Raw genomic sequence first — 13,861 nt, 5'->3', positions numbered from 1 at the left:
CAGCAGCAGCAACAACAACAACAACAACAATGGTACAAAAGCCTCAGGTTAGGCCTAATGATGTTATGTTAAATGCACATCAGCATTCTTTTTTGTGGGGGAAGCTAATACTGAGAGGGGGGGTTCATTAGGACGGTCAGCCATGATCTCCACAAAAATCCCTACCACCACAGCAATTATCATTAAGGGGAAAGTTCCTGTTGTTGACACAGTCTTCAGAAGTGTGCATGCACACAAAAGCTCAAACCAATAACAAACTTAGTTGGTCTCTAAGGTGCTACTGGAAGGGGGGGGATTATTTTGTTTCGACTACAGCAGACCAACACGGCTACCTACCTGTAAAGGGTGGAGATAGTTAAGGTTCCCCAGTGTTACGCTATGGAACTGGAAAGTTACCCAGACACACTGTTACCATTTGAATGGAGAAAAAGTGAACAAAAAATTCTTACATGTGCACAGGATCAACACCTTTGGGGGCACCTTAGTTCTTAACATGCTTTTAACAGCTTCATGGCATGCTGAAATTTCACAACTGCAGCTTTCCATGACAGGGATGTTACATTTCTGCCTGTCAAGAGTTCTGCCCGAGGGGAGGGGGTAAGCATACCATGCCTAGAGAAGTAATATTTTATCATGCAAGCCTGCAAACCTATCCATATTTACCTGGCACTTTGTACCACTGAACAGCTTTAGGGTGAGGCTGTTTAACTACTATATCATATTAATACATCTACTTTATAGCTTCAGCAATTTCATTCCCTTCCCAACATAATAGATCGCATAATTATATCATATTCTCCAAAAAGATACATAACAAACAAATCTAGACACTAATTAATGGATTCTACAGATATTTTGAACAGTGTGACCCATCTTTTTTTTTTTAAACTGCCAATAAGACACCAGCAGTTCACGAACCTTCTCATAATAAAATTGCCTACGTATCTCATGCTGGGTTATACTTCATTATCAACCATGCAAATGCCAGGGTATTCATCTTGGAAACCCCTACTCTGATTATTATTTACATGAGCCTTTTTCTACTATCATGTTCCTCCAGTTTGCATCAACATAATTATTACAACCAGAATTTCTCTTCATTATTACTACTGCTACAACCACGATTTCTAATACGGAAGAGTGCCTCTGAACTTTCTACTTCTATACTGTTATAAATGAGTCTCAACAGTCCATATTTATTAACCTTCCAGCCATAAAGCAATACCCTGTTCTGGCTTTTTCAGGACAAGTAGGCCTGTTGAAGCACATGGTCCTTTGGCATGATTTGCAGTGTTAATTTTCTGAAACACGGGATGGTTATCAGAGATAAAGGCTGTAGAAATACGGCTGTATGTTATGAGTGATTGGGGAGGAGGGGGCTGACTTCCTGTTTCTGTTTTTACAAATGAGGTAAATTAGGGCTTGTTCAATAATATGATTGTGCTGATACAACTTCTTAATATGTATTATTCAAATCCACAAAGTATTCTAGCGATATTAAGGGGGGTGTCCTTTCTAACGCTACTTACTTGATAGGGATACAGAGTAACGCCATTTGTTCTCGATAAGGACCAGGTGCCGTCTAGGTACTGATGAGCCTGGATAGCCACAGAATTCAGGATGTTACCATTGCTGGGGCTGGTGGCCATCTGTACACTGACCTTTGCCTGATGTCCCAAGGAACCATTTTTCTTCTCTATCCCATTAACGATCCCTATGTTCTGTTTCCCGCTGAGTTTGTTAGGCAGAAAGCCAGCATAATTGGATGTAGCATAAGGAGCAGACATGTAGGCCCAGTCCCTGGGCTGCAGGCTGCCCATATGTCGTGAGCCCACCAAGGTGGGGATGTTGGGGAGGGGAGGAGGGGAGCCAGGAGAAGCATCGCAATGTTCAGTGTTGGCAGCCTGTTCAAGGGTCAGCACCATCTGAATCGCTTCCTGCTTCAGCTGGTTCAAGTGAGTGGCACACACGTCGCACCGGTTGTCTCTTTCATTCCATGCCTTCCGGGTGGTGTTGGGCACCTGCAGCTTGTCGTGAATTGCAGAAGAGAAAGCCGGGTCCTAACAATAAGAGAGAACGAGGAGAGAAGCACACAATTAAAATTGGATGATAGGGAAAAAATTAAATCCAAATTCTATCACTGGTTCTTATTAATTCATTTTATTAACAAGTGAAAAAGAATTAGGATATAAAAATCCCCATGCTTCTGCCGGATCTTAATTAGCAGTCGTATTTTTGAATACCACTGAGAGGTTCATTTGGGAGTTGACTCATGAACATCTTTCCCATTTGCATTTTCAAACTGTGCTAAAATTACCCATAAGATTACTTCAACTTCACACACAAAAAAAGAAATTATTTATTATGAGCAGGGATTGGGAACCGGAGGTCCTCCAGATGTTATTGGGCTTCAGTTCACATCATCCCTAACCACTGGCCAAGTTGGCTGGCTTCCAACAACAACTGGAGAGGTACTTTGATCATTAGTTGTGTCCACTGATCAAACCAAGCATACAAGGCTGCCCATTAAGAGTCTTTTAATATTGAATTTCATAATACAGTGCAAACTTAATGGGCTTCTTCAGAAAGAAGGGTAGTATATCAATCAATCAATAAAATTATCCATTATTTACCTTTTTAAGAAATCCATTTTCTACCACCAAAATAATCAAGTATTGCTGGTAATACTAGATAATCAAGACTGCCCTTGGATAGGGCAGTCTAGCCAGACTAGCCAAAAAACAGACAAAAAACTGGCTTCTATCTCATGGCCCATTTTTCTTTTTGGAAGCTATGTGACTGACCATCCTTAAGGAGACCCAAATCTTAGCTTTCAAAATATCTAGTCTACCACCTGCTCTACAGTAGGATCTTGCATACATGAAACCTTGTGTACTTCACACAATGAACCTCATCACACAGGGTCCTGCACACACATTAACTCTGCCAGATTAATATGTGACAAACAGAGCAGGAATGCAAGAACAACCAGTACAAGTACAAATCAAGACATGATATAGTGAGACAAAGGCTGCATTCTGACATCATGCTTAACTATAGTTTAGTGTGATAACAATGAGACTAGGTGAACCTTGGGCTCCACCCCATCCCTCCTCCATCTTGTCAGTGAGGAGAGCAGAAGCTTGGGTTTCTGGAGTCAGTAAACCACAGTTTAGCATTACATCAAAACCCTAAACTGTGATGTGAAAGGATTCTGACAAATGCTTGCATTCTCTGCTTGACTCAGCAGCTAAGCTGACAAAACAGTTGAGGGTTGAAAGCCAAAGTGTTTGCCGCATCTAAGAGCATTCTCTCTGGGTCTCAGCAGGGAGGAGGCCGAGGAGGTGGGCTGGGGCAACTGAGGAGATGTGCAGACAAGGGGACAAAGATGGTTTAGAGACCAAGGAGAGAGAGATCTACAACACAAGGAGATGGAAGGAAAAGAGGAGAGCTACCAAAGGAATTTGGGCTGCCTCAGCAGAGAACTCTGTGCATATAAAACAAAACAGAGTGGAGTCCTATGATGAAAGTAGGCAATGGAATGCTTTGAGTATGTTCCCCACCATGAAGAGCTATGAGTACAAAAGACCTGCTGAGGTTCTGAAGACTCCTAGACCCAGAGGCAGTGATGGAGCTAGTATGTGGGCTCATCTTAATGATGGTTTATTGAAAGAGGTAAGATTCACTAAACATAGTTTGAAGTTGGCTTGTTTCAAACAATCCATAGTTAAGTCCTGACTGGGGCTGGTGGGTGTTTTAGTCCAAAACATATGGAAGGCACCAGGGTGGGAAAGGCTGCTCGCTATCACATTTCAATGAAAGCTAAGTATCTCTATACCATCTCAAGAAGATCTTATGCCTTTTGGCTGTTGCTTTAAGACACTTAAGAAAATGCTTGTCTTTTAAGAATATCAACTTGTTTGTTGAATGAGACCACAACCAATCCAGTGCAGTATTGTGTTTTCAACAGCAACCAGACAGATGCTTCTGGAAACTTCTGAATAAGGCATGACAGTGATGGTCACTTCCTGTAGTTATCCCAGGAAACCTCTTATATTTTTGATAGCTATGATTTTTCTTAGAGGAAAGAAGAGACAGGACCCTGAACGAACAACCAAGGCAAAGAGATTCCACAATGCTAATGCTTGTTTGCTGGGAGGAAAATGTGCAGTGGGTCTTAGGAAGGAGGGGGAAAGGAGGATTCACTGTTGGGAGGCTGTATTAATTACACTACATCTTTATTATACGCTAAACCATTTTTATTTTCACTGTTTAAATACCGTGAACAGCTACTCAGCATGCTGTGATTAATTGATTAATAAATCATGATACCTCTTTATGCTAAGTGGCTGAAGTGAAGTTCTGTCAACGGATGCCCAAGAGGGGCCTAGGAAATGATGGGGAAGCACTGGTGGGGACTTAAACGCATCAAGTCACAGGCTGGCTAATTCGGTTCAGAAAATGCCTCAGCAGTCTACTGTTCAACACCATCATGCATCGCTTCAAAGAAATATCACAGTCCAAACTATAAAACTATATAGCACAGGTGAACAAGCTCATTCATGCACAGGCACAAGGATGTGAAACATATGTATTGATGCAGAACTGATAATATACTCTGTAAAGGTAAAGGACCCCTAGACGGTAGTCCAGTTAAAGGCGACTGTGGGGTGTGGCACTCATCTCGCTTTCAGGCTAAGGGAGCCGGTGTTTGTCCACAGACAGCTTTCCAGGTCATGTGGCCAGCATGACTAAACCACTTCTGGCACAATGGGACACCGTGACAGAAGCCAGAGCACACGGAAATGCCGGTTACCTTCCCACCTCAGTAGTACTTATTTATCTACTTGCACTGCCTGAAAGAGCATATCCACTCCCATCATTCAGCCCAGGTGTGGAGGTCCAGCTCTGAGGGCCTTCTGGTGGTTCCCTCACTGTGAGAAGTGGAGTTACAGGGAACCAGGAAGAGGGCCTTCTCAGTAGTGGCGCCCAACCTATGAAATGCTTTCTCAGTAGATGTCAAACAGATAAACAACTACACATTCTTACTACTACTACTACTACTACTACTATTACTACTACTTCAGAGTTACATACCTAATCTGTCCAGTAATACTGATAAGGAAATCACCAGATTTGGGCATCTCGGGAATCAGCTCTTTCCTCACTAATGGAACTACATTCCTTAACATCCTTGGTACACAATACAAATGAGGGACATAAGAATTCCGCCCTACCAGTTCCAGCGTGCACCAGCCACTGCTGGTTCCCAATATACCGGTAAATAAGAGGCACATCATGTTTTCAGTCCATTCATACATATGATCAGAAAGACACAAAGGGGCTCTGAGCTTTTTTCCACAGCACCCCAAGGAGGTTGCCTAGCATTGCATTAAGACTAAGACCCTGCCTTCTGTATAATTTGTTTCCTACCTGCTTGATTGGTCAGGGCTGTCAAACCTCTGCCAGTTCTCCTGCTTCAGCTCCTGAATACAACAGGCCTGGTGTTGTTCTTTGAAACTTAACCACTCTCTGGCAAAGGACTTCACTTGGGAGTAGGTACATCTTATATTCATCTCCAAACACGGTTCAGCATGAAAGATCCCAGACACTATTATAAATAAATCTTAGGAAAGGAAAGCGTTTTCTGAAGTATGCCCAGCATCTACGAACTGTAGCAGTTTCGGCAAGGGCTGCACACAAGCAATCTTAGCTGTGTATCAATATTGAAATGAACTTCATTTCCTTCTCAGATATCATCAAGCAGCACATATCTTGGTAGATGACCTCCAAAGGGTACACTTAGCCTTACATTCTGCAACACCAAGCCAGGCAGGTGCATTGCATATAATGCACCCTGACAATGCAATCATAGTTGGCACCACCAGCAGTGGATAGCAGCTGCCCCAGATACAGTCAAGGAACCTGACAGACCTCCACACACATTTCCAATGCAGTATGTGCATAAAGATCTTCTCGATCCCTCATTTCACTAATCATGGGCATAAGTTACGTACGTAAGTCTCCTGCCACTCTTGAAAGATATAAAGATAAGCAGTGAAGTCATATGAAAAACCACCCTTCAGGAATAGAACAGCAGGGAGGGTATAGGCCCAGCTTCATGTATCTAAAGCGATCCTATGATTTGGATCACCAGTTGTCAAATAAATATACATACAGGCAACTCCCCATTTACGTGGGGATTACGTTCTGAGGCACTGGGCGTTTAAGTGAAATGGCATATATTGGGAACACCATTGAATAACCTGCAAACACCACAATCGCTCTCTCCAAACCTCCTTTGTCAAAGTCCAACTCTCCATCTTTAATAACAATAATAATAATAAAGTCCAACTCTCCATAGGCCTCAAAGGTCAGTGCAAGAGCTCCTAGGATTGCACTTGCAAAGACTCATGGGATGGCTAGACGTTGTTTTTGCACCATTTTTGCTGTTTTGCGCTCTTTTAGGGCCGTTTTGTCCCCTTATAGTGCCACTTCCGGGTTCACGGTGATTCGAGCATGTGCAGCGTGCATGCCTTTAACGCACAGAATTGGGGAGTTTCCTGTACTCCCCATTTGAAGTTTTCAAAATGTATTAAGTGATCTGTGTCTTGTTGAGGAAACAAGAGTTCCCTTCATGAACATTACAAAACCAGCTTCAAGTTAGCCTGACCATTACTGATAAAAAACAGTTTTCAAAGAAACAAAACTCAGGCTACAAATGAGATACGGTGAACATTAATCAGAATGGGATAGGATACAAGGGTCCCCTGAAAAAATGGCCTCTGGGAGTGGGCAGAAGCGGAAAAAATAGTGTTTAAGAAAACTTTATCCTTGGCAGAAATGTTAAAAGATCATGCCAGGAAAAGTTACTGATCATATATTACAGACGGTATGGAGGAAGTTAGATCACTATTATGTGCATCAGAGCTCCAGAAACAGATTGCTGGAATAGCATAACTGCTATGTTTTGGCATCAGTACACTTTCTGTATGAGTTCCAGGGGGCATGTTGGTGGGCTTAATGAGCAGCGAGTTATTAGTCCCACAGGTGTGTATAAAACAGGCAGAAGGACTTCAAGCTATGTACAGTTTGGGTTCCATAGCATACGCAACAGGAGGATGCTAAGTTATGCACACTATTTGAGCTTCTTAGGCTTTAAAACTCAGCAGGAAATGTAACAGAAATAGGTCTGCTTGTGAGACTTCATGTCGACTTGAAAAGTCCACGGCATTTTGGCATCCATTTCCAAAGTGCCAGCTGGGGAGAGGAGCTCAAAACCGAGATAATTATTCAAGGTTATAACCATATGCTTCTTTCAAACAAAAGGAGATTTGATTCAGTTTCAAACAAAAAGTTGAAAAGGAAGCTACTGAAAGTGAATTTAACCATTCAATGCAACATAAGCTCAGCATCATGAGTATAAGCTAGAACCATAAGAAAAAGAAGGAATTCCAGAATGAATAGGAGTTGCAAAAACAATTGTATCGCAAATGTCTAAGTTAAAAAGGGTTAAGCAGGTGGTGAGCTATATATTGTCCATACAGCTAGGATATGTGAAACATGCCAGCCCTACTGCTGCCTTGTTCTTCTTTTCCTTACCCCATTTGCTTGTGTCATCCACCTGCTGTGTCTTATCACTGAATGAGACTGAAGCCCTTTCCCATTCATTTTGCTCAGCATACAGCAAAATGGAGAGCTGATCCTTGCCAGGGGTTTTAGGTATTGTGGACTCTTTTACAGTGACTAAAATTAAGAAATGCATCTATGAAAGGGGAGGGGGATAAAACACATGTATATAAAATCTGCATCTGATAATCTATAGATGCAAATTTAGAATACTATAATTTAATAGAAATGCAATGCATTTCACAGTGGGGAATAATGTGATCAAATGAGCATTGCCTGCTCGGTTTGCCGTCCGGGTGTTAAACATTGATGGGCACTTGAAAGGCCCCTGAAATTCCTTCTTGTGCTTCCTTACTTTTAAGCCAGACTCAAAACAGGCAGTCCTTCAAATACAGGGCTATCCTCTGATAACCTTCCAGAGGGAGGGCCGACCTCTGCGACATAGTACAAATGGCCGCTGTAATTTTAGGCATTCTTTTAATATGTAGAGTCTACACTGGAGACCACCCTAACTCTCCTTGCCACTCCGACTGCAGTATACTAACCATATGCTGGGCTGAACCACGGAGCAGTTCACCCAACAAGTCTAAGCTGCAGCAATGGCCTCCCAGCAGCAGCACAGTTGTCACTTACCAAAAGTGGGAGGGGGAGAGGCAAAGGTGTGGTGAGGTCAGGGTTGCACACGGGCACCAGCAGAGCCAATTTTCTGCTCCCACCGGTGCACCCAGACAGCCCTGACCTCACCACCTTGCCTCCACCTTGCTTCTCCCCTTCCCCCATGGGGGGCAGAGGGGTGGTGGCTCCAGGCGCAAAATTCTGAGCAGGGTACAACCAAGCGAAGTGACACCCGCCCGTGCCCTGCAGCTGCACTAACAAATGAGTTTGGGCCGGCTTGCCCTTCCCTCCATGTGCAGTGCCACCCCAGCTGCCCAATCCACCAGGGGGCGCAACACTTGCCCTGCCCCAGGCACCAGCAACTCACGCTATGCAACTGCTTCCCCCTGAGTTGCAGCAGTGCTGCTGCCAGGAGGCTATTGCTGCAGCTTCAACCCGTTGGGCTTCCAACATACTGCTAGGAAGCTGCACAGAATATGCAGTGGGAGTGGCAAGGAGAGTTAGGGTGCCCAAGCAGGGGCAATCATAGAGGTAATGCAACTCTCATCAGCCCAAGACAGCAAGAAGTTGTACTCCCAACATCTGGAGAGTACCACATTGTCTCCTCCTGCCCTATAGATTCATATGCCCCAGGCAAATTGTCAAGCCGTAATTTGCTGGACTATTGATTGTCAATGTATTCACTGTCCTGGCTTTGCATTGTTGGCTTTTACTGATGGTTTATTCAAAATGTTTCGCTGTTTCCTGTATTTTGTTTTATATTTTAAGTGTTTTATAGTGGTGCCTTTTTAGGGATCTGATTTCTGCTTTGAAAGCTTTGAGTGGAAAAGTGGCCTAGAAAGAAATATGTATGTAAATAAATTTGCTGGTGGGCAACTGAATAAGTGAAAAGTAAGACAATAGATGCTATATATTTTCAAGCATAGCTGAGCCATGGAAATTAACTCCCACTTGGAGTCGTGCTGTGTAGGGGCTCATCTCCTTCAACAGAGAAGGTAGCAAGGACCTGTGTTAGGTGATCAATCAGTCATACCAAGCACTGGGAAAGGTGGAAGAAGAACACAGATCAAGGGCTTCACATCTTTGCCCTGACAGAAATGTAACTTCCAGACCTTCACTTCCAGCAGGGGGTAAGAAAACTAATTAAGAAACAGTGATGGGAACTGATGCAGTTTCTCTGATAGGAGCCACAATGGTCGTTTCATTTTACCATTCTAGGGAATGTTGTTTTGTGCCTCTAGCTTGCTAGCACAGAAGCTACTTTGTTTAAGCAATGCCTTTGCCATATTTTCAGAGGACAGGGTAGAAAAATTAACAGCTTTATTTCTTGATTGTGGTGGTGGAAACCGTGTGTATTTTGAGTGCACGTACATTCCATACATCTGGGCCAACTTCCAGATGATGATGTTTCTTAACCTAAGGACACACACTCTTCTCTAAAACTAGATTAACTGCCACGGAGACTTGCCACCTTTGCCAGTCTTTGGATCTGACTGCTGAAAAAACTGGTGCTCCCAACTGTTAAACTGACACCGTTTCTGTTGAAATAACAGAATGCTCGAATAAACTGAAATCTGTGGGAGTCCTGAGCAAACAGAGCCTGTGGTTTTAACGCGGTGAATACAAATGAGCAAAACTGCTACCAGCAACAGTTACAAATTACCTTTCTTCCCAAGCAAAAAGCTGGAAAGGTGACTAAATATTCTCAAATTTTACAGTTCGGGTTTGCTTCACCCAACACAAAAAGCTACATCGATGTCGTGATACCTTTTGTCTTACAGGGCACCCCCAAACTCACACAGACAGGATCATTGAAGCGATCATATAATAAATATCTTGCTTGCTTAAAATTTGTATCATGGGCCAACTATTCTCCTACACACAATTTCAGATCTGTTTTTGCTAGCAAGTGAAACCTCAGTACGGGGCTGAAGCCAATCACAGCTCCTCACAAGTGCCTCTTCATGATACAAGAGTATTGAAAACATGCATTTTCTCATATTCAAACATTACATTCCTAGATGTAAAAAACGCAATGTGTGGAATGTCCAATTGACAGGGCCATTTTCCATCAAATTCAAGCAGTATTTACTCGGAAAAAAGTTTGCTTACCTTGAGCTTGTCACATAATCTGGTTATACAAATCCCCCCTCATCTTGCAACAGGAAAGGGAGGAAAGTTTTGTTTTGTTTTTTAAATGGCCTGTTTTTTAAACAGTCTTCCCTTATCTGAGTTTCAAATACAGTGGTACCTCGGGTTAAGAACTTAATTCGTTCTGGAGGTCCGTTCTTAACCTGAAACTGTTCTTAACCTGAAGTACCACTTTAGCTAATGGGGCCTCCCGCTGCCGCCGTGCCGCCACTGCCCGATTTCTGTTCTCATCCTGAAGCAAAGTTCTTAACCCGAGGTACTATTTCTGGGTTAGCAGAGTCTGTAACATGAAGCGTCTGTAACCTGAAGAGTCTGTAACCTGAGGAACCACTGTACCATAAACTACCGTACTATCACATTTGCCTTGGATTCATCTCCAATTGATTCACTTTCACCTATTTTGCTGATTTAGAACCCCACTCAGCCCCCAGATCAGAAGAGGGGGTAGAGTTTGGTGTCATTAATATACTGATGATACTACCCAGAATTCCATCTAGATGTTAAATAGCAAGGGTGATATAATTAAACTTTGTGGTACAGCACAGGGTAATTGACATATTCTCATTATAGTTAGAATATTAAATGCAGTACATTGAGGAGAAAATAAATTAGGTTTCTTGCTTGCTTAAGGCTTGTTCTAAGGATGTGACAACTGCACACATCTGGCCCCCAGGTATTTGCATTATTGTTTCAAAAGTGAAATCTAACTGTAGCTAGATTTCTAACTGAGCTAGGGGGAAATAAAAGGTTGTCAAGGAAGAAGCATGGAGTACAGTCATAGAGTTATATCTCATGCCCATATTCTGATGTACAGAGTCTGTGAGATTCACTGGATAGAAGACTCTGAGATATAGCCAACACCTCTTTAGGGAAGTTTTTAATGACAGATGTTTTAATGTATTTTTAATCTTTGTTGGAAGCCACCCAGAGTGGCTGGGGAAACCCAGCCAGATGGGTGGGGTATAAATATATTATATTACTACTACCGTACTACTACTACTACTACTACTACTGGAGCAGACTGCCACTCACACAATGGGACTACCCCCTCCTCTCCTCTCCTCCTCCATTTATCACCAACATCTGTTCTCCACCCTCTGTAAAACATTCTGAGGGTGCACAAGGGGGCTACAAAAAGAAGGAGAGAAGGGAGAAGTCCCACTGTGCAAGTGAAGATCTGTTGCACAAGCAGAACAGCAGTGTTGGGTACGGTCCTTACATGGAAGCCAAGACTTCCCAAATTCCCCTTGCTCATGAAAATCAGTGAGTGACCTTGGGCAAATTACTCTCTCAGCCTAACCTCTCAGCCTAACCCAGAGAATAGAATTTTAGCTGTCATGGATGTTGAGGCCCTTTAAACCTGTATATTCAACTAACATGGACTACAAGCTACGAGAAATATCATCCCTGGTGATACACACTGCACATCTAGTTACCAACCTCTGCCACTCTGTATTTACTCTCAATTACTTCAGCTATGGAAAGATCAATGGCACTGTAATTGGTGTTTGCATAGTTCCATATGCCAATGTTTTCATGGCTGACTTAGAACAATGTTCTCAGCTCTTGTCTCCAAAATCTCCCCTCTGCCTGAGATACATTATCATCTGAACCTATGAGCAGGAAGCACTTGAGAAATTCTACCAGGAGCTCTAGACAAATTCACACAGCAAGTCCACTTCCTGGATACTATTGTGCAATAATGGACATATAAGCATTATTTTATGTCAGAAACGTACTGATTGCGACACACATACTGACATGCTTTGAGTTTCAACTGAGAACACTCCCCAAAAAACCCCCACCACTTTCTACAACCAGGCACTGCAATGCAAACACATTTGTTTGGACAGAGACTCAAGATATGTGGATTTTCATCAGGCATTTCTTTGACTACAATATTCACCCAGTGAAATGAATAACAGGTCACGAGAGACAGGCTAGTACTCAAAAATAATCTACTACTGAACAAAAATAATCTACTACTGATAATCTACTACTGATGAGAAACTGACAAACACACTTTGTTGCCACCTAATAACACCCTGCTATCATCAGTGATCTACAGCTCATCTTGAACAATGATACTTCCCTCTTACAGGCCTTGGGTGGTAGGCCAATCCTTGCTTACAGAGAGTCCCCTAAATCAAAATGGTTGTATACCACCAACAACAGGCCATACAAGGACCAGATGCTGCAATGAACACAGATGCCAACTCTGCCCCATCTCTACAGAGCCAACACCGTTACAGGACATAATAAACTCAGTGACAACATAAGAGATTCATTCACCTGTTCATCATCCAACGTGATAGATGTTACCATCTGTCAGCAATGCCCTTCTGTGTTCTACATAAGCCAAGACAGGCTATTCTCTAGAAAAAAGAATAAACGAATACAAATCTGATACCAGAAAGGGCAATATTCAGAACCCACTGAGAGAACAGTTCAGTCTTGCAGGACACTTTCTGCTGCTAACCTTAAAAATAGCCATTTTTGAACAAAGAAGCCTCCAAGGGAGACTCCAGCACAAAGCAGTTGAATTACATCAAGAGGCAAATGCTGTTATTTGAGGACTGAATTCAGATAACAGGTTTTTTTTTAGCCTATTACAGGTGTTAATTAGCTGACCAAACAGTAACTTTAATATAAGAAAAACATCTAACCTCACAAAAATCTGACACCGCAAAATTTCAAACCAAGATCCTTTAATTAATCATCTGTCCTTTTTGTGGCTCGCCATCAACAAAAAGCTAAAGTTATAAAATAAACATCTTTTTGTCAGATGTGTTTTGGATCACAATGTAAAGTTCTATGACTTATTCTATTCAAATAATACAACAGTGACACAGCAGGCAGCTGTAACTTCTGGCATCTCATACCCAATCTGTGCCGATGTTTATTTTCTAAGAAAATGGAATAGTGTCATTGTTAACGACCAGCAGGTGTCAAAATGTGGAGGTGATAAAAAATGTAGGCAATAATGATGTCTTTCTCTGACAATGGCCTGAATCCATTATAGTCACATAGACATGGCATTCCAGAAGGAAGAAATATTAGGAAATGATGGACCCTTCAAAAAGTTACAGCTGCATCTTCGGCATTAACCCAGCTGCCCCACTCTTCTTATACTATGGAGAAGCAGTTTGTTCCACAGGAGGCAGTGATGCCCACCAACTTGGATGCCTGTAAAAGAGGATTCAACATGGAGGATCAAGCTATCCACAGCTACTAGCCATGCCTGGTCAGGTTTAATCTCCACTGTCAGAGACATTATGCCTCTGAACAGCAGTTGCTGGGAATCACAGGTGGGCAGAGTACCGTTGCACTTTGATCCTGTTTGCATGCCTTTCCCAGACATCTGGTTGGCCACCTTGGGAACAGGATGCTGGACCAGTTTGGGGCCACTGGCCTGATTTAGAAAGCTCTAAATGTTCTTAGCTATAGCTGTTGGCCTATTACTTTT

General features: G+C 42.6%; 1 protein-coding gene across 1 annotated transcript in view; it reads right to left on the bottom strand.

Moving 5' to 3' along the window:
• Positions 1–13,861, bottom strand: part of KIF26B (kinesin family member 26B) — a 271,683-nt gene that overhangs the window by 180,803 nt on the left and 77,019 nt on the right. The window contains exon 3 of the mRNA XM_033144389.1: positions 1,530–2,060. Within this exon, the coding sequence (XP_033000280.1) occupies positions 1,530–2,060 (531 nt within the window). The remainder of the gene's footprint in view (positions 1–1,529; positions 2,061–13,861) is intronic.

Source organism: Lacerta agilis, chromosome 3, assembly GCF_009819535.1.
Source record: "Lacerta agilis isolate rLacAgi1 chromosome 3, rLacAgi1.pri, whole genome shotgun sequence".
In the NCBI taxonomy this organism is placed as follows: Eukaryota; Metazoa; Chordata; class Lepidosauria; order Squamata; family Lacertidae; genus Lacerta; species Lacerta agilis.
Note: the sequence above shows the minus strand (reverse complement) of the source record. Positions and strands in the feature narration are given on the sequence as shown.